The sequence below is a fragment of the Callithrix jacchus genome, chromosome 5, assembly GCF_049354715.1.
Source record: "Callithrix jacchus isolate 240 chromosome 5, calJac240_pri, whole genome shotgun sequence".
NCBI lineage: Eukaryota > Metazoa > Chordata > Mammalia > Primates > Cebidae > Callithrix > Callithrix jacchus.
In genome coordinates, this window is record NC_133506.1 from 107651159 (window position 1) to 107677143 (window position 25985).

Consider the following 25985-nt stretch of genomic DNA (forward strand, 5'->3'; position numbering starts at 1 on the left):
TTTAAGGCTTTTTATACATTTTGGGAAGTGTGTCTCCTAGCCTCATCCTTCTGAAGCTGCTAAAAGGGCTTTAGAGTCGTGGGTTCATAGCCCTACTCTGCCACTTTCTCATTGTGTGATCCTGGCCAGATCACATAACACGGAGCCTTAGTCTTCTTGTCTGCTAAATGGGATTGGTGGAGATGAAAGTGCCTCCCCAGACTGTGATGAGGATTCAGTGACTGTAGACATGAATGGTTTTGTGGTTTATGTTTTGGGGTATGTCTGGAGTAGCGGGTGTTCCCAGCTATGCCTATGATCATCATGATTATTCAGCATCCCCTAGTTCTTCCAGTGTGTGGGGGATGTTTGAGGAACTGCCGGGGATGAAGAGCCAGTCCTTTCCCAATCCAGTGGAAAGCCAGGCACCTCAGGATCCCAATGGTTGGGCAGTTCTGTGTCATACTGTGTTTCACAGACTCTTCTGTCTGAAGGATATTCATTTGGCTTTGACAGGGAGGGTGTTGTCTGGGGTGGGTTGGTGGGTTAAATAGGTCTGCTCTCTGGGGCTCAAGTCTTCAGAGAGCCATCTGCCCCTGGAGACATCTCATAGGGTCCCCTACAGCAGCAAACAATCATGCTTGACTTGTTCTCATGTGTAGAGTGGGTACTGCAGCCTCTGTTGAGAGTGTGTGCTACAGCACACGGAGGAGACTAGTGAGTTCACTCTTTACATGGAGAAAAGTAGATGCTGTGGGGGTGATGAAGCCCCTGCCTCCACACCCACACATATTCTCTGAAAGGCAGTTCAAGAGTATTTCAATCCCCAGATCCCCCCTATGGATGGAGGAACCAAGACTCAATTTAGGTAAATTTCACCTCACACCTGTAGACTCCAGAGCCTGTGTTAGTCCATTTGCATTGCTATACAGGGATATCGAAGGCTAAGAGGTTTCTTTGTCTCATGGTTCTGCAAGTTGTATAAGTATGGCACCAGCATCTGCTTCTGGTGAGGCCTCAGGAAGCTTCCAGTCATGGTAGAACGTGAAGGGGGAGCCAGCATATCGCATGGTGAGAGACAGAGCTAGAGGTGGGGAGGAGGTACCATGCTCTCATAAACAACCAGCTCTCCATGAACTAAGAACAAGAACTCCCTCATTCATTACAAAGGGAATGGTGCTAAGCCATTCATAAGGCATCCATCCCTACGATCTAACCCCTCCCACCAGGCCCTACCTCCAACATTGGGGGTCACATTTCAATATGAGATTGGGAGGGGACAAACATCCGAACTGCATGGGAGCCCTTAGTCATTAAACTGCCCCTTTTACGGATGATAAAGCCAAGGCTCAGAGATGCCCAGTTGTTCACCGTGAACAGCTTCATGAATGCTATTCAAAGCTCGCAGTTCCTGATGACAAGCTTTGGGTTGTTTCCACTCCCAGCATCTGCCTCTCCAAATCACAAGTCCTCATTCTAAGTTCCAGCATCACTGAGGCTAATTCATAAAGAAAAGAGCTTTATTTGGCTCATGGTTCTGCAAGTTTTCTGTCAACCTGGCATATGCCTGAGAAGTTTTCAGACAACCTGGCATATGTCTGAAAGCAAAAGTCTGCCCCATTTGTCCCTAATCCCTGAAGCCACCTCTGTGGGCATCTTCTTTCCTTTTATAAAAGGAAAGAGGTGGAGGAGGTGGGGCCTGGTGGAGGTGGGGCCTGGTGGGAGGGGTTAGATCATAGGGAAGGATGCCTTATTAGTTATGAATGAGTGAGTTCTTGCTCTTAGTTCATGGAGAGCTGGTTGTTTATAAGAGCATGGAACCTGCCCCCCATCTCTTGCTGTGTCTCCCACCATGCGAGAGACTTTTCTATTATAAAGGAAAAGTTTTCAGTCAACCTGGCATATGCCTGAAAGCAAAAGCCTGCCCCCCCTTTGTCCCCAGTCCCTGAAGTCACCTTTGTGGGCATCTTCTTTCCTTTTTGTACCTTGAATATCCAGATCTGCCTCTGGAGTGAAGGGAACTGCTCTAGAGGCAATAGACCGGCAGAGCTAACCTCCTCACTGGTTTGCAGATTTCACTGGAAATCCAGTGCATTCATGTGTTTGCCTCCCAGGATTTGAGCTGTGTTGATGTGACAGGGCCCTACACTCAGAGTCCAGAAGGCTGGCTCCTTTTCCCACTCACCTGGCAGACTGGACATCTTTGGGCTGTTCACAACCTACCTCTGAGCCTCAGTTCCTCTTCGGTGATCTCTGCAATCTCTGTCATTCTGTGTAATCCTGGAGATCCTGAGAAAAGTGTCCAAGGGGGAATGAAGATGGAAGCGATGATGCCGAGAGGGGCCGGTTTGTTAGAGGGGTCTTGCTTGGGGCCTTGGGCCTTACCTGGAGGAATGTTTACACCTTGACCCAGCGGCCACAGACCAAACCTCCACATGTGGATCCCCACCAGCCCCAGAACTCTGCCCTTGCTGAGTCATGACCCAGCTCTAGGCTGAATGTCCACCCATACCTCAACCCACCCCAGCACTAGCCCTGGGTGCAGACCAAACCAGGCTCAGGCTGTAGATGCAGGATCAGGATGAGGATGTGTATCCTTTCTGCCCTCAGACACAGGCTGAGCCAGCTCTTTCTTTAACCCCTCACCTGTCTGATTGAAACACTCCCAAATCTATCTTCTCACTTTCTTTTTCTGCCTTGTATTCTTGGATCCGTTTTTCCTCTTATTTCTCTCACTGAAGCACCCCCCCCCTTCTCATTGAAGCATAGGATAGGGTGGCGGGGGGTAGGGAAGTTGACAGAGAAATAAGATTCATCAATATTTAATTTTTATGGAAATCACATCCTAGGAATCCTCAAGGGGCTGAAAATTGTTCTGTGTTTTCAGAATTCAGTGAATGTGGCTGAAGCGGTGATGTTGTAAATAAAACCACATTACTGTCTGCAGCTCTCCCGTCGCTCTGCAAACACCCGGAAACTTGACAGTTTAATTCACTCAAGGAATCAAAAATGTTCGGGTCACTGCTGGGGGCAGCCCATTCTCCAGCCCTGGGATATAAGATTGTGAGGCATCAACGTCATCCATGCTGTTCCTGCTGGGGAGGGAGACAGAGCCAGCATGCGTTGAGTAGGTTTACCATGCTGGTGATTTTTTTCCCTCTGAACAGGAATCCTAGGAAAGCAGAGTCCCCACCCCCCAGACTTCCTGATGTGGGAATGATTTGCTCAGAGATAGTGGGCTCTCTTCTCCCTTATGCCCATGGTGCAGACAACCCAATGATATCCAGCAGAAAAATCAGACCCAAGTTAGTTTCCAGTAGTTTGTGGTGCAGTTGGGATTTGGAAAGGACATTTATTTGTTCATTCATTCATTCACTCACTCATTCATTCATTCAGTCATCAAAGATTTATTGAGCATCTGCGCTAGGCAAGGCTCTTTTCTAGATTCAGAGAATACAACAAAGCACACAAAAAACACAACAACCCTGCTTATGTTCTTGTGGACAGAGACAGACAACAAACCAGGTAAATAAGTAAAGTGTATGGTATGCTGTATGGTGATCTATGCCATGGAGAATAACGAAGTAGGAATCATAGGCATTTGCCCATGTGAAATGCAAACATTCATGGACTAAAAGGCTTGCACAAAAATGTTCAGAGAAGCATTATTCACAATAGCTACAAACTGGAAACAGCCCGGACATCCATCCAGAAGTGTGTTGGATGAATCAACACACCAGGCATCCATGGGCAAAATATTACACAGCGATGAAAAGGAGTGATCCACAGATACAGATAACAACATGGATGGATTTGACAAATATTTTTCTGAATGAAAGAAGCCAGGCGCACAAAAATATATACTGGGTGATTCTAGTATAAATAAAACTAATCTATGGGGATAGAAATCTGAAAAGTGTGTGCTTTGGGGAGGGAAGGATGACTGGGAAGGTGGAGAGGGGCCTCTGGTTTCGTGGATGTGCTGCACGTCTTGACTGAATGTACACCTGAGATCAGAGCATGTCATCAGATAGGTTATTACACACAACTGGAAAGCATGGTGAGGGAATAATAGGATGTGTTGGTGATGGTGGGAGGAATTTGCAACTTGAAAAGGGGGTGGCCAGGGAAGACACCACAGAGAAGGTGACTTGAAGAAAGTGAGGGGGAGAGCTATAAGGGTATCTGGGGGGAGGGCATTCCCGGCAGCGGGAACAGCAAATGCAAAGGTGCTAAGGTGGGATCATGAGTGGAGTAGTCAGGGAACAGCAAGGAAGCCACTGCATTCACCAGCTTGGCTGCTATGACAGAGTAACCACAGACTGGGCAGTGTAAACAAGAGACATATATTTTCTCAGTCTGGAAGCTGAAAGTCTTAGACCAAGGTCTCAGCAGGGTTGGTTTCTTCCAAGACCTCTCCCCTTGGCATGCAGACGGCAGCCTTCTTACTGTGACCTTGCATGGTTGTCCCTTGGTCTGCGTGTTGGCTGTGTCCAAATCTCCTCTTCTTGTAAGGACTCTTGCCCTATTGGATTAGGGCCTACTCCGATGGCCTCATTTGAACCTAATTATCTCTGTAATCCCAGCACTTTGGGAGGCTGAGGTGGGTGCATCACCTGAGGTCAGGAGTTTGAGACCAGCTTGGCCAACATGGTGAAACCCTGTCTCTACTGAAAATACAAAAATTAGCCAGGCGTGGTGGTGTGCGCCTGTGGTTCCGGCTACTTGGGAGGCTAAGGCAGGAGAATTGCTTGAGCTGGGGAGGCAGAGGTTGCTGTGAGCCCAGATCGTGCCACTGGACTCCAGCTTGGGAGACAGATTAAGACTCTGTCTCAAAAAGAAAAGAAAAAAAAAAGACCCCTATATCCAAATAAGGTCACATTCTAAGGCCCTGGGGTTAGGACTTCAGCATATGAATCTGGGGGACACAGTTCAGCCCATAGCAGCCAGCGTGAACAGAGGTGCCTGAAACATAGATTGCCGTGTACTGCGGATGCCCAGGCTGCTCCCTGTGATGAAGGTGTTGGTGTGGAATGAGGCGGGATGAGGGTTTTGTGATAGACAATAGATAAAGCTGTAGAGGCCGGAGGTGGCAGTTCTTGAAGTGGCTCTTCACGAATTCACATCATTGGAGAAACTTGCTTCTGGAAAAGCCAGCTGTGTTGTGATTGAGGGTCAGGCCCCAGCTCTCGCTTTCCATGGACGAGTGGTGTAGGGGCCCGTGAGGATGGGTCTAGTTAGAGATACCAGTGAGGCTGGATGGCCTGTCATGCACTCACACACAGTGTAGTGGCCTCCTTGGCTTAAAGAAGGACGAGGTGAGTAGGGAGAGGCTTTCCTGGGGGCTACTTGGCACCTAGGAGAGTATGCGATCTGTGCTTCCTGACAGTCAGTCGGGGGCAACATCCAGCAGCATTTCCCCTGACTCCCTCCAAAGATACCCAACCTCCCGCCAAGAAGATCCCATGTGTCATCTTCGCATGGGATACAGTCTGTTGTCTTTTATGAGTCAAAATCTTCAGCTTTACCTAGTCATGCTCAAAAAATGCTATTGATTTTCTTTTCCTTATTTATTTACAAGATTTTTTTTTGCTGTGGGCAAAAAAAAAGGTTTGTGCAGCGTTTCCCCTAGCAGTGAGAAGTTTTCCCTGCCCTCTGCCTCCCTCCCTGGCACACACACTCACAGATTACTCTCTCATTTCTCTTCACTCCTAAAGTCCTAGCATCTCCTGACTGTAGGATGCAGAGAGAGAAGAGATGAAAAGGGCTAGTGGGGCTAGGCACAGTGGCTCACTCCTGTAATCCCAGCACTCTGGGAGGCTGAGATGGGTGGATCATGAGATCAGGAGATCGAGACCAGCCTGCCTAACATGGTGAAACCCCATCTCGATTAAAAATACAAAAATCCAGGTGTGGTAGCATGTGCCTCTAGTCTCAGCTACTCAGGAGGCTGAGGCAGGAGAATCGCTTGAACCTGGGAGACAGAGGTTGCAGTGAGCTGAGATTGTGCCACTGCATTCCAAACAGGGTAACAGAATGAGACTCTGTCTCAAAAAAAAAAAAGTTGGGGGGCTAGTGCCTGGGGCAGAGTGAGGACTCAGAAAATACATGTGGGAGAGGTGGGTGGGTACCTTTTTGAGAAGCCACAGCTGATTCCTAAAGGGTTAAGGAGGTTGAGAGTGATCTCTTCCTTTGTGGAGATATTGCATGCCAGGCCCAGTGCTAGGGCTCTTTGGACCCATCTGATTTAGCCCTCACCATAAACATTCAAGGTGGATTGTATTACTTTTTTTCAATGATGAAATTCAAAGAAGATAGGTACCTTGCTCAAAGGTACCTAGCAAGTAAGCTAGAATTCACGCTCAGGTTTTCGGGATGCCAGCTACCAGCTGTCTCCAATGTGTGGTGCAGCCTCCCCACAGGAGGACAAGGACCCAGTCTCTTAAGGGACCTGGGAGCTGAGTTGACCCACAGAGTGAGACTCCTCCTCTCTCCTACCCCTGACAGGGCCCCCAACTCCATTTTCAAGAGGCCCCCTTGGGCTGAGGATCTTGGGAGGGAACAAAGTCCGCTCTTCTCCACCCCCTCCGTCTTTGGAAAGATGGCTGTATGGGATTCTCTCCACCCTGCAGTGGGGCGTCTGGCATGAGAGTTGGTTTTCGTCTCTTTCCAGGGAGGTGGCTGGCCAAGGAGAGCCAGAGGGAGTTCCAGTTGTCTCTCATGACTTGAGTTCTGTTCATTAGTAGTGTGACATGTGGAGCCCCGGGGCTGCCCTGTGGCTGCTGATCTGTCTCGCTCTATCCCATGCAGACCTCCATTCATATGAATGCCGCTACCCAGAGTGCCTTTTCTATCCCTGGCACTCCTGAAAATTGCCTTGGAATCTCAAAAGCATGGTTCCAGCTTCTGCCCCATGCTTTCTGCCCGTCACTCACCCCTCAGTCATATTGCTGCTCGTTCTGTTGACCTGTCAAGTGACCACAAGTAGGGCTGTGCTTACAAGAACAAGGGTGACTTGAGCTACTTGAAGCTCATGTCTTGTGAAGGTTGTCTCAACAGAGCATACTGGTGGGAGGATGGTGGTCATCCTGTGGATTCTGTGCAGCTGGCAGCCCATCATTCATGTTCATCCCATTCCTGAGCTCTGGGAAGCAAGACTCCCAAATTTACTTAATGTGCTTCTCTTCTTATCTTTCCCTGGCAGGAGTTCCCCTTGGCCATTATCAGGGGCTGGGAATGCTACTGTGCTTACCCTACCCCCCAGTTCAACCTGCATGATGCCATGGACAGCTCACTGTGTGGCCAGGACCCTGAGGCACAGAGGCTGGCAGAATACTGTGAGGTCTACCAGACACCTGTGCAAGGTGAGTTCTGCATCCCTGACTGGTGGTGGCATTTGGTCTGGGGGCTGGGGAGAACTTTCAGGGTTTGGAGGTGCCAGTCATGGTGAAGCATGCAGTCATGACGTGTGGAAGGTGTCTATGTAAAGGTCTTGGCATCTTGGTGGGTGGTGGAAATAATGTGGAGGGTCAGTCTTCCACCCTCAACAGAGGCTGAATCCTGTACTCACTAAAAAACACTGGACTGGCCAGGCACAGTGGCTCACGCCTGTAATCCCAGCACTTTGGGAGGCTGTGGCAGGTGGATCACGAGGGCAGGAGATCGAGACCATACTGGCTAACATGGTGAAACCCCATCTCTACTAAAAATACAAAAAAAAAAAAAATTAGCCAGGCATGGTAGTGAGCATCTGTAGTCACAGCTGCTCAGGAAACTGTAACAGGAGAATTGCTTGAACCCAGGAGGCAGGGGTTGCCGTGAGCTGAGATCACACCACTACACTCTAGCCTGGCCAACAGAGCTAGACTCCATCTCAAACAAACAAACAAAACATTGGACCCTTTATCTAAGTCTCTCTGCGGATAACAGTGGTAAGAGGATGAGCAGAGAGGGGCAGATCTCAGACGGATAGCAACAGAAAGGTGGTAGGATTGGGAGACATGGAAGAATAGGATCCCCGGAGTTGCAGGGGCCACCAGTGCCTCCAGGACCTGGGAATCCTCCTTGGTGTGAGCATCAGATCTGCCCGTGTTGACTTTAGGAACTGATGAAGGGAAGAGCAGGTAAAAAGGTATGTTACCACCTTTATCAAGTGCCTACTGTGACCTAGCACAGCCATGGAGGTTTTGGGGCTTCCCCCTGGTGATTTCATGTGCCCCTTACAGCAGCCCTGGGGATGAGGCACAAAGAATTACTTGCCTGTCATTAGTCCAGCTCTGGTTTATTGTTGGCAGTACCTGGGTATGTTACTTTACTCAGCCTAGCCTCAATCCCCATCCACTTCCCCTAGTAGAATCTGGGATTATCTGTGCTATGTCAGGTGCAAGAGTTTGGCCATGGAGACAGAATTAGAGTTGAGGGTCCATAAGGTATCTGATTCCCATCCCACTCCTGCACTGCTGTCTTGGAGGCCTCATCACGGAGCTTTCTCTGACTAGCCACAGACCTATCCAGCTAAGGTAGAGTTGAAAGATCTCTTCCATGCTTTGGGTCTTGGTTTTGCCATCTGTTAAATGGGAGTCTTGGATCATCAGTCCCTCTAAGGGAGTTTAATGGTAAACTGGTGAGTCATAATGGAAATGAGTAACTCCATGATGACTTTTGGACTTTCAGACACTCGGTGTACAGACAGGAGGTTCCTGCCTAACAAATCCAAAGTGTTCGTGGCTTTGTCAAGCTTCCCAGGAGCTGGGAACACATGGGCACGACACCTTATTGAGCACGCCACTGGCTTCTATACAGGGAGCTACTATTTTGATGGAATCCTCTACAACAAAGGTAAGTCAGAGCTACAGGGGAGGATGGAAGGCAGCTCCCAGTGGCCAAACTGTCACCTTGCCAGCCAAGCTTCTCAGAGCACTACAGCCGTCCATCTCAAACTTGAATGTACGTAAGAATCATCTATAGGTGGAGCCACTGTGTGCCACACTCACCCTTCAGGGACTGAAGACCAGCCTGCCTGGTGGTCCCCATCCACAGCAAAGTTACACCATTGTATCCACAAACGCCCAGAATCTAGGCCACTGAGGCACTTACAGACACCACTGATATTGATTACAGCCAAAGAAATTATGCTGAGACTACACTACTGCTCCCGTCCAAAACCAAAACCTAAGCATGCTACCCAGCCCATACTCTAGGATACATCTACTGGAAAAAGTATTTTCCTATGAAAGCTACTCCATAAAATTGGAAGAGGTGACTGTTCCACCAGATGTGCAGATATCAATGCAGGCACACAAACATGAAAGAGCAAGGAAACATGACATCTCCAAAAGAACACAATTATTCTCCAGTAACAGACCCCAAAGAAAAGGAAATGTGTGAAATACCTGAAAAGTAATTTAAAATGATGATTTTAAGGAAACTCAGTATAATATAAGAGAATACAAATAGACAATTCAGTGAAATTAGGAAAACATTTTATGATCTGAATAAATTCAATAGAAATAGATATCATAAAAACAACCAAACTAATCTGTTAGCTGAATAATTAAAATGAATTTTTAATGAATGAAATTAATGATCTAGTCTGTTACCAAAGCTCTCAACTGTGTTTTTAATTTCATACCAAGACCTATGAGATACAGCAAAAGAAGTTCTAAGAGGGAATTTTATAGCGATAAATGCCTATATCAAAATAGCAGAAAGATTTCAAATAAGCAACCTAATGATGTGCTTCAAGGAACTAGAAAAGCAAGAACAAGCCAAACCCAAAAGTAGTAGAGGGAAAGAAATGATGAAGATCAGAGCAGAAATAAATGATAAAATTCAGCATCCCTTTATGACAAAACAATCAACAAATTACATATAGAGGGAATGTCCCTCAACACAATGAAGGCCACATGTGACAAACCCACAGCTAGTATCATACTAAATGAAGAAAGGGTTGAAACCCTTCTCTCTAAGAACTGAAGCAAGACAAGGATGTCCACTCTCACCATATCTGTTCAACCTAGTAACAGAAGTCCTATTCAGAAATGAGGCAAGAAAAAGAAACAAAGGGCATCCAGATTGGAAAGGAGGAAGTCAACTTGTTTCTGTTTGCAGATGGCATGATCTTACATAATAGAAATGCCTGAAGGTGTCACCAAGAAACCCTTAGAACTGATAAATGAATTCAGTAAAGTTACAGGATACAAAGTCAACATGAAAAAATTAGTGGTGTTTCCAAATATTAATAGTGAACTACCTGAAAAACCAAGAAAGCAATATCATTTATAATAGCTATGAAAAAATACCTAGGAATAAATTTAATAAAAGAGATGAAAGACCTCTGCAAAGAAAACTATAAAACACTTATGAAATTGAAGAGAACAGACAAAAAATAGAAAGATACCCCATATTTATGGATTAGAAGACTTAATATTGTGAAAATGACCATACTGCCAAAAGCAATCAGATCCAATACAATCCCCATCAAAATATCAATGACATTCTTAGCAGAACCAGAAAAAAAAATTCCTAAAATTTGTATTGTGCCACAAAAGACTCTGAATAGCCAAGGCAATTTTGAGCAAAAAAGAACAAAGCAGGAGACATCATACTTCTGACTGCAAAATATGTTACAAAGCTTTAGTGAGAAAAAACAGCATGGTACTGCTATAAAAACGGACACATAGACCAATAGAACAAAATAGAGAACCCAGAAATAAATCCATGCATTTACAGCCAAGTCATTTTTGACAAAGATGCCAAGAACATACACTTGGGAAAGGACAATCTCTTCAATAAATGGTGTTGGGAAGACTGGATAACCATATGCAGAAGATTGAAGCTATACCCCTATCTCTCTTTTTATACAAAAATCAACTCAAAATGGGGCCAAGCATGGTGGCTCACACCTGTAATCCCAGCACTTTGGGAGGCTGAGGCAGATGGATGATAAGGTCAGAAGTTAGAGACCTGCCTGGCCAACTTCATGAAATCTCATCTCTACTAAAAATACAAAAATTAGCTGGGCATTGTGGAAGGCACCTGTAATCCCAACTATTTAGAGGGCTGAGACAAGAGAATCAACTGGGAACCAGAGGTTGCAGTGAGCCGAGATTGCACCATTGCACTCCAGCCTGGACAACAGAGTGAGACTCCGTATCAAAAAAAAAAAGTCAACTCAAAATGAAGAGTTAAATGTAGGACCCACATCTATGAAAATACTAGAAGAAAACAGGGGAAATGTTTTACGACATTGATCTGGGCAAAGATTTCTTTTGCTTTTGAGATAGGACCTCAAAAGCACAGACAACAAAAGCAAAAATAGACAAATGGGATTATGTCAAACTGAAAAACTTCTGCACAACAAAGGAGACAATCAACAAAGTGAAGAGACAGCCTGCAGAATGGGAGAAAATATCGGCAAACTATTCATCCAACAAGGGAGGGATTTATTTATTTATTTAGATTGAGTCTCCTTCTGTTGCCAGGCTGGAGTGCAGTGGGGCAATCTTGGCTCACTGCAACTTCTGCCTCCCGGGTTCGAGTGATTCTCCTGCCGCAGCCTTCCGAGTAGCTGGAATTACAGGTGCCCGCCACCACCACCCAGCTAAGTTTTGTATTTTTAGTAGAGACGGGGTTTCACCATGTTGACCAGGATGGTCTCAATCTCTTGACCTTGTGATCCACCCGCCTCGGCTTCCCAAAGTGCTGGGATTACAGGCGTGAGCCACCACCCCTAGCCCCAACAAGGGATTAATAACAAGAATTTATAAGGAACTCAACAAATAATCTGATTTTAAAATTGATGGGTGATATGAATAGACATTTATCAAAAGAAGACATACAAATGGTCAACAAGTATATGAAGAAATGCTCAGTATCACTAATTATCAGGGGAATGCAAATCAAAACCACAGTGAGATATCGTCTCACCCCACTTAGAATGGCTACTATCAAAAAGACAAAAAATAGCAAGTGCTGGCTTGGATGTGAAGAAAAGGGAATGTTTTTTTTTTTTGAGATGGAGTCTCACCCTGCCATCCAGGCTGGAGTGCAGTGGCGGGATCTGGGCTCACTGCAACCTCCACTTCATGGGTTCCAGAAATTCTCCTGCCTCAGCCTCCCAAGTAGCTGGGATTACAGGTATGCGTCACCACACCTGGCTAATTTTTTGTATCTTTAGTAGAGACAAGGTTTCACCATGTTGGCCAGCCTGGTCTGGAACTCCTGACCTCGTGATCCACCTGCCTTGGCCTCCTAAAGTGCTGGGATTACAGGCGTGAGCCAGTATGCCCAGCTGAAAAGGGAACTCTTATACACTGTTGGTGGGAATGTAAACTAGTAGAGCTGTTATGGAAAACAGTATAGAGGCTCCTCAAAAAAAAAATTACAATATGATCCAGCAATCCCACTGCTGGGTATATATTCAAGGCAAAAGAAATGAGTATGTTGAAGAGATATCTGTACTCTCATGATTATTGCAGCACCATTCACAATAATCAAGATATGGAATCAACTTTAGTGTTCATCAATAGGTGAATTTTTTAAATGTGTTACATATAAACAATGGCTAGTTAGCCATAAAAAAAAATTAAATGCTCTAATTCACAGCAACATGGTGTGAGCCTGAGGGACATTATGTTGAGTGAAATAAGCCAAGCACAGAAAGATAAATACCACATGTTCTCATTCATATGTCAAAGCTTAAAACGTTGGTCTCACAGATGTAGAGAGTAGAATAGTGATCACTAGAGGCTGGAAAAGGTAGGAGGGAGGGCAGGAGAGGGAGAGATTAGTTAATGAGACAAAATTACAGCTAGATATTAGGAGTAAGTTCTAGTTTTTTATAGCATTCTACGGTGACTACAGTTGACAATAATTTATTGTATCTTTTCAAGTACTAGAGGATTTTGAATGTTTCCAGCACAAAGACATGATAAATGTTTGAGGTGATGGATATTCCAATTACTTTAATTTTATTATTAAACATTGTACACATGCATTGAAATATCACATTGCACCTCATAGAGAACATGTACATTCATCATGTGTCAGTTTAAAATCATAGTAAAAATATTTATTTTTATTTTATTTTACTTTAAGTTCTGGGATACATGTGCAGCACATGCAGGTTTGTTACATAGGTATACATGTGCCATGGTGGTTTGCTGCACCTGTCAACCCGTTATCTAGGTTTTAAGCCCTGCATGCATTAGGTATTGGTCCTAATGCTCTCCCTCTCCTTGCCCCTCACCTCCCAACAGTCCCTGGTGTGTGATGTTCCCCTCCCTGTGCCCATATGTTCTCACTGTTCAACTCCTGCTTATGAGTGAGAACATGTGGTGTTTGGTTTTCTGTTCCTGTGTTAGTTTGCTGAGAATGATGGCTTCCAGCTTCATCCATGTCCCTGCAAAGGACATGAGCTCATTCTTTTTTAGTAAAAATATTTTTAAGTGAAAAAAGAGAATCACCTGGAGGACTTTTTAAAACTTGGGTTCCTGGCCCACACCACTGACAGTCTGATTTAGGTGGTCTGAGGTGGGGCCTGGGAATTTTCATTTCTAACAAGCTCCCAGGTGATCCTGATGAAAACAGCCCTAGGACCCCACTTAGAGTGGAATTTCCTGAGATCGTGCCTATTCTGGTTTCAAGGGAAAGACTAGTAGCTTGAATTTTTTTTCTCTATAAACATTTCTTGAAGTTTCCTTAATTTTTAGAACCCTCAATAATTAGGGGTGAAACTGATTTAATCTGCTCATTCCTTTCTTGAGGCAAGAAATAGTTCATCAAAATATAATTAAAAAGTCCAAACATTTTTTAAGGGTTTTGATTTATAATCCTTCCCTTGTAGAAATAAGAGAAATTAAGTTAAATGGCGGAAGTCTGTGTTTTAAGAATGAAAAACCTCAGACAAGTCCAGCGGCATTAAATTTGGCAAAATGTATTTCTCTGTTGTCGTGTTGCAACATTTTCTGTGGATTTTGCTTTCCTTTCCTTTCCTTTTCCTTTTCCTTTTCCCTTTCCCTTTTCCTTTCTTTTCCTTTCCTTTCCCTTTCCCTTTCCCTTTCCCTTTCCTTTCCCTTTCCTTTCCTTTCCTTTTCCTTCCCTTTCCCTTTCCTTTCCTTTCCTTTTCCCTTTCCCTTTCCCTTTCCCTGTCCCTTCCCTTTCCCTTTCCCTTTCCCTTTCCTTTCCTTTTTCCTTCCCTTTCCCTTTCCCTTTCCTTTCTTGTCTCACTCTGTCACCCAGGCTGGAGTGCAGTGGCATGATCTCAGCTCACTGCAACCACCACCTCTCAGGTTCAAGTGATTCTCCTGCCTCAGCCTCCCCAGTAGCTGCGATTACAGGCACCCGCCACCATGCCCAGCTAATTTTTGTATTTTAGTAGAGGTGGGATTTCACCATGTTGGCCAAGCTGGTCTTGAACTCCTGACCTCAAGTGATCCGCCCATCTCACCCTCCCAGAGTGCTGGGATTATAGGCATGAGCCACCGTGCCGGGCCCATTTTCTCTGGATTTCTTAACCAGAGTTTGCTTTAGGAAAGTTAATAGTGTCAATAACATCCTCGAGAAACAGAAACTACCTGAGCTTGGCATTGGGTTCTGGAATCACTCATAACAATCTTGGTCTGGGAAAAACTAAGGTTGTCCATATAACCCAACCTCATCCTCCCTGGGATCCTTGAGCGTTATGGGCAACTTCAGGTGAGGGAGGAAGTGGCCACATGAGCACATGGCCCTGTCTACTCTGGCTTAGTCCCCTAGGAATCACCGACTGCGCCCAGGCTGCAGTTACTCACCTTGTTCATCTCCAAGGCTCTTACCTTATTCAAGCAGCTGGTTGTTTGGGTCTACATGTGGTTAAGTAGCCCAATGACTGGAATTGCCAACTATAAAGGTCGAGTTGACACTGCCTCAGAAATGCTTTAGAGATACCTCACGCACATCTTTGAGCCTTACAGGACCATTAGATATAGCCAGTGGCCCCAGAGCACTGACAGAGTGATCACACACACACACACACACACACACACACACACTCGTGCACACACACATACACATTCACAAGGTATCTCCAATGCCCAACCACCAAGTCTATTATGGTAGGTCAAATGTGGCCTGAGCTGCAAGGCAGAATAGCTGATGTTGGAAGAGGTCAAGGCAGTATGGAAGGCACGCTGGGCCTCAGGGTTGTTAAAGACTAGATCTCAAGTTTATTCATTCCAGTTTGACTCTTCCTTTCATAGCATTTTCCAGCTGTTTGATAGAATGAATCAAAGTGAGGCCTTTCGGTGTTTGGCCCATGGCAGAGATGAGTTTGAAGCTTGTTGAGTTTCAATGCATAAACCAGGACTTCCAGATTCAAAAGAGACTTGCATTTTCCAGGCATCAAAGAATCCCTCGGTGCTCACTGCAGACACAAATGCTTTCCAGCCATTCCTGCAGAGGGGCTGGTGGGGGGACTCACTTTGTTTCCAAGAGCCCAGGATAAGCACAGGAGCACTTAGGAATATGTCCCAGAGCTGGATACATGGGCTATATTGGGTGTGGTCAGGAGACTAGGTTCAGGAAACCTCTTCCCAGGAAGCCTTCTAGGACATCCCACTATTTGGAACCCCTGCTCTTTGTTTCCATAAACCCCTAAACCCTATACTTAGGCTGTTTCCTCTACTAGAACATAAGCTTAAAGACAAGGTCTGAGTCGGAACCTTTTGTCCCCAACATAAAGTCTAACACAGTGAGTACACAGTAACCTTCAATGATAAATGTGTGACTCTGGATGGATGGGCAGAGTCTGGCCTTCTCAGCCAGTAGTCATTCAGGTTCTGAGTGACCAGTACCAAAGCAAGGGACCAAGGAAAGGGAGGGCCCCAGATAGGCTGATCAATGGGAACAAGTCTCCATTCATAGACACTGGGCCCTGGGTCCTCAGGGCCAGGCTCAAACTCTGCAGATGAGGCCTTGACCAGACCTGCTCTGGGGCAAGGCTGGACTCTGTTGTAAGACCATGGCATCAGGTCAGAAGGTGGATCTACACCTGCTAGCAGCCAATGCACCTGAAAGTCAGGATCCTGCCCCTACTGTGGGGAGGTAGAAGAAAGCTGGGGGTCTCACAGGGACACACAAAGGCATATGGAGAGAGCCCTGGTGCTGTTTCCATGGCACTGTGTGATCTTGGGCAAGTCCCACACTCACTCTGTGCCTCAATCTCTTCCTTCAGCTATGTTTGCAGCTGTGGTTAAATCAAAGGTCGTTTGTGATGCTTGTGTAAAATTATCTCTATGAAAATGCCCAAAACATATGCAAGCATATGCAATGACAGATCCTCTGCCTCTTGACTCCTGGGGGTCTTCAGGGGATGCCTCATCTCATTTCTCTTGCAGATGCCATCTTTCCCCACTGTTAGACAACTGTTAGACAACTCCTGGTGTCCCTTTCCCTTGGACAGGGTGACTCCAGTGGAAGCCGTTCCTGTCGCCATCCATAGGTCCTCTCAGTGCCCTCTGCTATGCCTTCCATGGGGCCCCTCTTATGCCCCTGATGCCAGCTTTCCCCCAACCTGTCTGCTGCTGTGGTAGGGGGCCCCATGGACACCATCCTCCACAGAGACCCTCTCATTTTTCCCTGAAGGGTTCAAGGGTGAAAAGGATCACTGGCGGAGCCGACGCACCATCTGTGTCAAAACCCACGAGAGTGGCCGGAGGGAGATTGAGATGTTTGATTCAGCCATCCTACTGATCCGAAACCCGTACCGGTCCCTAGTGGCTGAATTCAACAGGAAATGTGCCGGACACCTGGGGTACGCCGCTGACCGCAACTGGAAGAGCAAAGGTAATCAGGGACCTTGCAATGGGAGTTGGGGGCTTGTCAGTACAGGCAGGATGCCCATAGGGATGCAGGATCAGTAGACATAGGTAGGCACTCAAACCCCATCCTGCTATGGACTTACTACTGCTGTGCCTGGGCTTGAGCTCACCTCCTCCCCTTGCCCTCCATGCCTGCTGAGGTCCATATGTTGAGACATTTTACTTAGATACCAACTTGATTACCAAGAATCTTCTCTGCCTCCATGAGTGTGTAGTAGGGTAATACACACCCCTTTCCATCTCTGCCCAGGAGCTCATGCAGGGCTGGGACAAGAGCACATGGACCTGCTTTGCACCCTCGTCTGTGTTCAGCACCAGGTTTTTCCTTTATAAAATGAGACCTGTGCCTCATGGGGAGCTCATGCAGGGCTGGGAGAAGAGCACATGGGCTGCACATGTGCCTGCTTTGCACCCTCCTCTGTCTTCGGCACCAGGTTCCTCCTTTATAGAATGAGACTTGAGACCTGCACCTCATGGGGCATCTAGGGAGCAGTGAGATGATGTATCTGCCCTGTCTCTGCTCAGACCTCAGCATGTTAATTCCCTCCTAAGCTGCCTCTCACTGACTCTTCAGTGTCTGATGGGGGAATCACATCAGCCCTACTTTCCAGATGAGCCCAGAGAACATGGTTGGGGTCTTCACCTTGGTGGTGGGCAGCAGAACTGGGACTTACACCCAGTATTTTAGTCAGCCAGGGCTGCAATAACAAAATACCACAAAACTGGGGGATGGGGCAAGGGGGTGGTGCCAAAGCCACAGACGTTTATTTCTCATGGTCTTAGAGGCTGGGAAGTCCAAGATGAAAGTGCTGGCTAATTCCATTTCTGGGAAGGGACTGTTTCCTGGCTTGGAGACAGCTGCCTTCTCACTCTGTCCTCACGTATCCCCAAAAGCTATCTGGTATCTCTTCTGATAAAGGCGCTAATTCTACCACAAGGGCTTCACCCTCATGACAGCATCTGACTCTCATTACCTCCCAAAGGCCCTATCTCTAACAGCATCGTATGGTGGGTTAGGACTCTGAATCTGGGGGGCATACAAGCATCTGGGTCCCAACGTCAGGAGTGTCTGATTCTGGGTCAGATTGGCCTGTTCCTCACTGCAGCTTTATTCATGGAGTCAGTCCTCTGACCCACACTTGCTGAAGTCCTACTGGGTGCCACGCATGGGAGAAGGTACCAGGAGCCCAGGCTAATGGGGTCATGGTCTCTGCCCTTGACTCATGCACTGAGTGTTTGGGTAGTGATGAATAGTCTGAGTGGTAAGTGATGTGAAATGAAGTCTGTCAAAAATAAAGCAGTGTCCAGGCAGAGTGGGGTGAGAGAAGTCACATGGGGCCCATGGCCACGCAGGCTTGTGTTCCTGTCTGCTTGTTACTGGATCAGCCAGTGGGTGGCCTGTAATCTTCCCCTTCCCCCATCATCCTCTACCTGGACAGCCCCCCACAGTCAGGCAGGCTGATCTCTGATGCTTCCTCTGCCTCTTATGAGCCGTATAACCCTGGGAAAGCTACTTACCTTGTGTTCTGAGCCTCAGTTTTCTCATTGTAATAAAACAAGAATGGGCCCTGTGAAGATTAGAGAAAGCAAACGCTTCACACGGCATTTGAGGTGTGTTAAATAGCCCATTTATGGAAACTGTTTATTGGGATGACTTCTGATGTTTGTACCCTGCACACCCCTCCAAATAAATTAATTTCTTAATTTTCTGTCAAAGAAAGCACATAAAGTAGATTATCTGCAAAAGTCCGAGGCCAACCTCATCTGTGGTTTCACCATTATGTCGTACTGCCCAGCATTTTCACAGGTTCAAACTGGCAATCAAACCACAAGACACATATGCACCCATCAGGCACCACATTGACTTAGCTTTACAGGAGGACCTGGTATGGCAAATGGAGCCTGCACAGCGTCTTCATCTCACCAGGATGCCCAGAGCCCCCACCCACCACACACACTGCTCAGCCACCAAAGGGTCCTCCTCCATGGGGAATGCCAGGTTGACCCCCTAGGCAGTGGGCAGTGGAAAACCCTGCCCATTTCCCCCTCTTGAGCAGCCCCTCGGGACCAGCAGCCCTGGCAGAGCCAGCCCCTGACTCTGTATCTCCTCTGTCCTCACCTAGAGTGGCCGGAGTTTGTCAACAGCTATGCTTCATGGTGGTCTTCACATGTCCTGGACTGGCTCAAGTATGGGAAGCGGCTGCTGGTGGTGCACTATGAGGAGCTGCGGCGCAGCTTGGTGCCCACGCTGCGGGAGATGGTGGCCTTCCTCAACGTGTCCGTCAGCGAGGAGCGGCTGCTCTGCGTGGAGAACAATAAGGAGGGCAGCTTCCGGCGGCGGGGCCGGCGCTCCCACGACCCTGAGCCCTTCACTCCGGAGATGAAGGACTTGATCAACGGCTACATCCGGACGGTGGACCAAGCTCTGCGTGACCACAACTGGACCGGGCTCCCCAGGGAGTATGTGCCCAGATGATAGGCCCAGCCCATGTCGCCGCCCCTGTTGAGTGATGCAATCTCACCACGGGGCTGCACAGCCCACACCGATGGCCTCGCTGGGACGAGCGGTTGGTGGGGGACCCACCCTGGTGCTGTCTCCTGCCCAAGGAGACCTGGACACAGCAGACACACACCACAAGGCGGACACAAATGGACACACACGCCTGGCTGCACACCCACACCTGCTCAGACACATTCAGCCACCAGTCTATGCCCACAGCCCCATCTTGAGGTACCAAGCCACCCACGTGCAGTGTGCTAGGCACTCCGATATGCAAACACAGCCATGCACAGACACCACGCACAGGTGCCAGGCTGTGTGATCCTGGAGCCTGGCTGGTTGTCTCTCTCACATAGATACACGTGCACTCCCTGGTACCTAAGAGGCCCTGGGTTTCCTGTGTCTAGCCCTGGAATAGACTTGCTCATCAGGGTGTTTGACTCCAGGATGCTGGGCTGGGTGGGCATTTATGCTCTGAGCAGCGAGGACCGTTGGGATGGATGTGGGCACAAAGACTGCTGCTGCTGGGCTGTGCGGCTCTGGCCTTGTGTCTGACATCCCATAAACGTGTGTGGTGTGACCAGGCACCACAAACTCTGCAGCTTTGCCTCTCTTTTCTCTGTGACTGGGCTGGCAGCACCATGGGCAGAGTTGAGAACTGCCCCCACCCCTCCCAAGCCAATACAGACACTGACCTCAGGACCAGCCGCATTAAGTCTGTGCACTGCCCACTACCCCCTTCAACTCACCCTACATCAATACTCCAGGGCATGAGGCTTCCTTGACTGGCTTCTTCCTCTAGCTATCTCCAGGGAAGCTGGAGATTCCAGTCATGCCCCAGAAGTAAGGTATAAGAGTGAGGGCATGAGGAAGAGGGCAGGAGCTAAAGTTCCTGGGGAGCCCAGGACCCCTGGGGACCTGTACACCAGCGGGATGGGTCTTGGGAGTTGGCATGGGGAGATTGTAAGGGCTGTGTCCTGGGGATCACTGGACTGGTGCCCCACCCATAGGTGGGGCCCTGCTCTCTTTGGGGTCCCACACAGGGGTCATGAGGGCTAGTTAGTACTCAGCCTGACCTCTAGGTCAGGCCCTGCCAGTCTGGGATGGGGGTCAATGTATGCTAAGCATCTGGGCTCTCAAGTGAGGCTGTAGAAGCCAGGAGGTTCAAGAATGGAGGGTAGGGGTGCAACCCAGGAGCAGTGCTTAAGGTGGCTAAGATGCAGGGAGGATTGTGGAGATCTGGCTGCATACTGGCCTCCACGAAGGTGGGGAAGGTAGCCTCTCAGTGGCTTCTCCAGGCCTAGGGCAACCCTGGCCAGGCCCCATGGTCCTGCCCTGGGCCAGCTGTCAGGAAGACTGTCCCCTTAGCCTGAGCCAAGCTGCATTGGGAGGAGAAGGCAGGATGAGGTATTTGGGAGAGCTGGACATTGAGATGTCCTGACTCTCTGCTCCCTAACCGGATGATGGAGAACCCAGAGCCCCCTTGTGAGCACAGGTAAGGGGTAGAGGGCCCAGTAGAGCTGCCCTTTCTCAGATAGAAGCTTCCTCCATCTTCAGTCTGATCAGGGGGTGGGTTTGGGCATCTGTGCCCCTGGTGGCCTCCAAGTCCTTCCTGGGATTCCCCCAAACCCACACCAATGTGAAGACCCATAGCATCAACTCAGTTTGTCTCAAAACTAGAAACACCAAGGTCTTTGATCATGTGCATTGCTCAGGATAGCTTCAGCATCCAATCTATGAAGGCCCCTAATGGGACTATTTCTCCCTAGTATTAGGAGGAATTGAGACCCCTTCAGGAGTTTCCACACTGCCTTGGAAGGGGAAGTTAGGGCAGACCTGCATCCCAGAGAAAACCTAGATCCTCGAAAGAGATGAGAGGTGTGGCAGCGAGCCAGTAGAGAATGGAAAAGCTGGCCTACTCCCGCTCTGGCCCTCACTCTCCCAGGCCATTTAGATGATCCTTAGGGAGAACAGAAGTCATGGAGGCTGGGAAGGGCAAAGTGTGAGAGAGGACTGACCAGGATGGAGCTGGGGTCTAGCGATAGCAACAGCAGCAGGCTTTTCCTGTTAGTTGGGTCGGTACATTCACTGCTGCCAGGTGCCCAGAGATTTCATCTTCCTCCAGGTAGAGTGTCACCTGCTCCTGTGGCCTTGTAGATGATTCTGTACCTTAGTGAAGAGTGCAGGCAAGTAGAATGATGGGATCAGGGTCCATCCAATTTATGTTGAGTCATTCCATATGGCAAGGCACCTGGTGCTTGGCGGGTGATCTCGGATGTGGGATGAGCAAGGAAGAGCAAAGGCCATGTCAGCTGCTGGTGGTCCTCACAGCCTTCATCCCAAGTCTGCCTATGTAGGAGATCTCATCAGAAACAGGAACAGGGATCTGTCTGTGCTTTCTGGAAAGTCCATTCGTTTTTCTCCAAGTTAGGTCTAATCTATAGCTCTTAGCTTCTCAGTAGAGGATACTCTCCCAACCAGCCAAGGAATAAAAGCTCAAGTATAGGTAGGGCAGAAGTGTGGCAAATGGATCAGGAACCAATTAGAACAAAACAGCGAAACCATGACTGTCTACACATTCCAACTTTAATGGCAAGGCTGCAGAGTTACACAAACCTGTGTTAAAACATGTAATTTTTATGGATTTCATCTCCCATTGTGGATCAATTTGGAAAAACCAAAATATGTAATTTTAAAAAACTAAAACACATTCTGATAATCCAAGTGATGGGTAAATGAGGGAGAAGAATAGACAGGCTTCCAAACCCTAGGAAGGAAGCTGCTTAATTATGTGAACATCTTATAATGAAGTCTCTTGCAGCTAAAATTAGATTTTGAGTGCATGCACATGTGATAATGTTTGCATATCAGAATGCATTTTTCCCCTTAAAAATAGCAATAGCCACTTGGTTCTTAGGGGGCCCCAAGAGAAGAGGAGAAGTGCTGAGGTTGATCTTGTGGCTGCAAGAATTCTTGGGACACAGGTTTGTTTTCTGCTGACTTATTTAGAAACTCATTGGAGGTATCTGAACTGTGATGACTCCAAAGGGATTCATCTCACTTTAGGGACAAACTGATTGGTCTGACATCCTATTTATCACCACTCAATATTGGGTGAGTTGGTCTGAATAAGGTGAGGATAAAGTGGAGTGGAAATAATATAGAGTCATCAGACTGAAGGGCTGGGTTGTGGTCCCAGCTCTAATCTGCCATCTTGGACAAGGCTTTTACCATCTCCAATCTCAGTTTCCCATCCATAAATTGGGGAAGTGGTAGGTCTTACTGGTTGCATCCACATTCATTCCCCCATTTCCATTCTCAGCAGCCCCCCCCATTTCTGTTTGGGGGTTCACATGACCTGCTAGAGCCTCTCCAGGGGTAGAGCACATGTCCTGGACTAGCCAATGACACCTTCTATCTTTCCAGCTATGGTGACTGGGTTAGGTATGATGATCTTGTGAGTTAAGACAGTGCAGCCAGAGGGAATTTCAAAACTTTTGGGAGTGCTGGATAGAAGCTCTTTTAATTCCCCTGTTGAATGTGAAAAATATAGTAGTATACCTGGGTCTTGATGGTGACCACCTTGGGCCTTGGGGTCATGACCAAGAATCACCCAGCGTGAAGCTGACACCACTGAAGGGAGAGTCAAGAGGCAGGAAGAAATCAAGTCCTTGGTGAAACTGTTAAGTAGAGGATCAAGCGTTGCTTGAGATTGGCCTTACCTCTGGACTTTTTTTGTTAAATGAGCTAATAAATTCTGTTTATTGTTTAAGTTGGGTTGAGTTTAATTTATGTTACTTATAACTCAGAACATGGTACAAATAGGTTGGATTGAAAAGCCCTGGGTCTCTGACATTCTCTATCTCTGTGGCTGATGTAGATAAAACCTGAAACTGAGTCCAGCCTGAGCTTGTAGGATTGGGAGGTAACTTTTCACAGGAATGGAGCTGAGTGCAAAATGCTCAATAAAAACCTGTGCTTAGTCAGCCAAGACAAGTAGCATTTTTAAGTTGGTACATGGTGAGGTTACCCATATAGCCATAGAAAATAAGTCTTAAGGTGCCCAGCCCAGACCATGAGATGTCTCATTTAATGCTTAACCCTTTGGTGTGGTTATTATTTATTATCTCTGCTTGAAAAATGAAAGGACTGGAATTTCAATTTGTAATGATTGTAAAAGTATGGCCCTTTTGTAGTTACTGTAATTTCTTTCATGGAGTATATGATGTGGTACTGGAAGGGATTGTTTGAGAAATTAGTCGGATTGAAGATGAGATTTAGCCCCTTCAGGGGAATAACAGCTTATAGACAGTAAACTCTCTTCTAGGGAGGGTAGGTGTGGTTAACCATATAGCTTTGATTTTGCAAAGTAGGAAATGCAAGCTTGGGGCAGAGCTGAATTGCTGCTGTTGGAGGAGACGTAAATGATGCCACTGTGAGTTCTCCGCTCTGTCTTTCCCTCTTTAGCCCTACTGTGCCAGAAATTGGAGGAACAGAGGGAGTTATATGTGGCTTCCTATCTTCAGACTCTCCTTGGAATGTCTATTATACAGTATGCCAGAATGAAAATCTATACAATATGTAGAAAAAGGCCAGGATCCCAGGAAACTTATGTGAGTATATTTGTCCACAGTGCTCCATTTTGTAACTGAAGATAGATTTTGGCCCTTCTGAAAACTTGACCCAAATGTGCAGATACGTTGCAGACATCCAGGTCCCTGCCATGGGAAGTATTAGCAGATCCAGCTTTAATGAGGCAATATAAAATGAGGAATCTTGATGTCAAAAATAAAAAGAATTCCAGTTGATGTTATAAGCATAACCATGGGCTGAATGCATAAACTTTTCAAGGTTTAGTACATAAGACATTTTTTTTCAGGTTCAGACATCAGCTATGACAGATCCATGGCTTGAAGGTGTGGATAATGATGATTAATAACAGTGAACGAAATTCTTATGGGTCACAAAGTTCCACAAACATCATCCCACGTGTGGCTCAGTGAGGTGAACATTATTATTTTTATGTGGGGGGAAGAGAAAATGTGGTTTCTGAGACCGAGTTAGCCAAAATTTAACTGCTCTATTTTATAGAAGCATAAAATGAGATTTGGAATGGGGAAGGGTCTCATACGAGGTCATGCTGTGGGAATGAGTGGTGGAGCTGGGACTGAAAGGTGGATTATTTCCACTAAACCACCTGATTGGCCCCACACTGCATACCTATAATTCTTCAGGAAGTTGCTGGAAATGAGACAAGTGTGCACAGAGAGCTCATTTGGAAGCAAGTCCATTAATTTCACTGCTCATTCTTTGCCAGAATACATTTTGGTGGGCAACTGAGTTCACTTTTAAGAGCCATTTATCAAGCATCCCCACTACTTGACAACCTGCTAGGAGAAAAAAATCCCTTTCCAAAGAAGAGAAGTCAGTGAGATGGACCATTATACCATAAGATAGGAGCTCAGTTTTCCTCCCAAGTCACCAAACCCAGACAAAGAAAGATCCTGTTATTCCAAGACATTAATTAATAGGTAAGAATCTTTGGTGGATCTGAGCCCAGAAGTATGTATGTATTTGTAAGAGCTCTAGTTGCAGACAGCTGCTCCTCTCAATCCAATGCCAGCCATCCTGAGCATTACAAGTGACAAGAGCTTGATCACTTGGGCCTTGGCATCAAGTCACTTAGGTAATTTTTTCTCCCACAGTCAGAACTATGGTATCCGGATGACAGAAAAATCTACCCTCACTTTGGAAGGCAGGGCACACATTTACTATGTGTCTAGGAGGAAGCCCAGGGAAGAAGAATAGCGGTGCTAATACAGATGCTTTCCAAGCCTTCAGCCATCCAGTTGTACCATAGGACTTGCCAAAGGTTGAAATCATCCCTCACCAGAATCACCTGTATTTGTTTTCTATTGCCGAGCAACAAATGACCACAAAGTGAACACCTTAAAACAACACACGTTTGTCATTCCACAGTTTCCTTGGGTCCGGCGCCTGGGCATGGCTTAACTGAATTCTCTGCTTCAGGATCTCATCAGGCTACAATCAAGATGTCAGCAAGACTGCCCTTTCATCTGGAGATTTGACGAGGAAGATTCCAAACTTACTTAAGATTGTTGACAGAATTAAGTTGTGTGTTGTAGGACTGAGGCCTTCAGCTCCTAGAGACCATCCACCGTTCCTTGACATGTGGGTGTCTCCACAGGCAATTCACCACGTGGCTGTTTGCTTCTTCAAGGCCAGCCAGAGAATGAGACAGTCTTACATTCATAATGAAACCACAGGAGTGACATCCCTTCATCTTTGCCATGTTCTACTTGTTAGAAATGAGTCAAAGGCCCTGGCCACATTCAAGGGGAGAGGATTACACAAAGGCATGAACCCCAGGAGGTGGGGATCATTTGTACACCACAACACCAATAAGGGCAAAGTTCAGCAATCAGAGCATGCTTTATGGTCCATAGAGAAGCATTGGCCATTGGATCTTATTGCACGTAGTGGATGTTTTGAAGCATCCTTCAAGAGGATCAGGTGATATCCAAGTCATAATAATGAATTCAGAGCTAATGTCCTCAACCCACTGCATTGACATTAGCAGAATCACCTACTTGTGAAGCTAAAGGGACATTCACAGTTTATATTGG

The 25985-nt window shown here is 46.9% G+C and overlaps 1 protein-coding gene across 10 annotated transcripts in view; it reads left to right on the forward strand.

Moving 5' to 3' along the window:
• Positions 1-23110, forward strand: part of WSCD1 (WSC domain containing 1) — a 54909-nt gene extending 31799 nt beyond the window's left edge. For 8 of the 10 annotated variants that reach the window (XM_008997281.5, XM_078375555.1, XM_078375556.1 and 5 more), the window contains 4 exons: positions 7184-7343; positions 8653-8817; positions 16603-16803; positions 18962-23110. In XM_008997281.5, the coding sequence (XP_008995529.1) occupies positions 7184-7343; positions 8653-8817; positions 16603-16803; positions 18962-19314 (879 nt within the window). In that variant the 3' untranslated portion in view covers positions 19315-23110. The remainder of the gene's footprint in view (positions 1-7183; positions 7344-8652; positions 8818-16602; positions 16804-18961) is intronic. The other 2 variants (XM_035301107.3, XM_035301106.3) reach the window with 1 other exon arrangement.
• The last annotated feature ends 2875 nt before the right edge of the window (positions 23111-25985 follow it).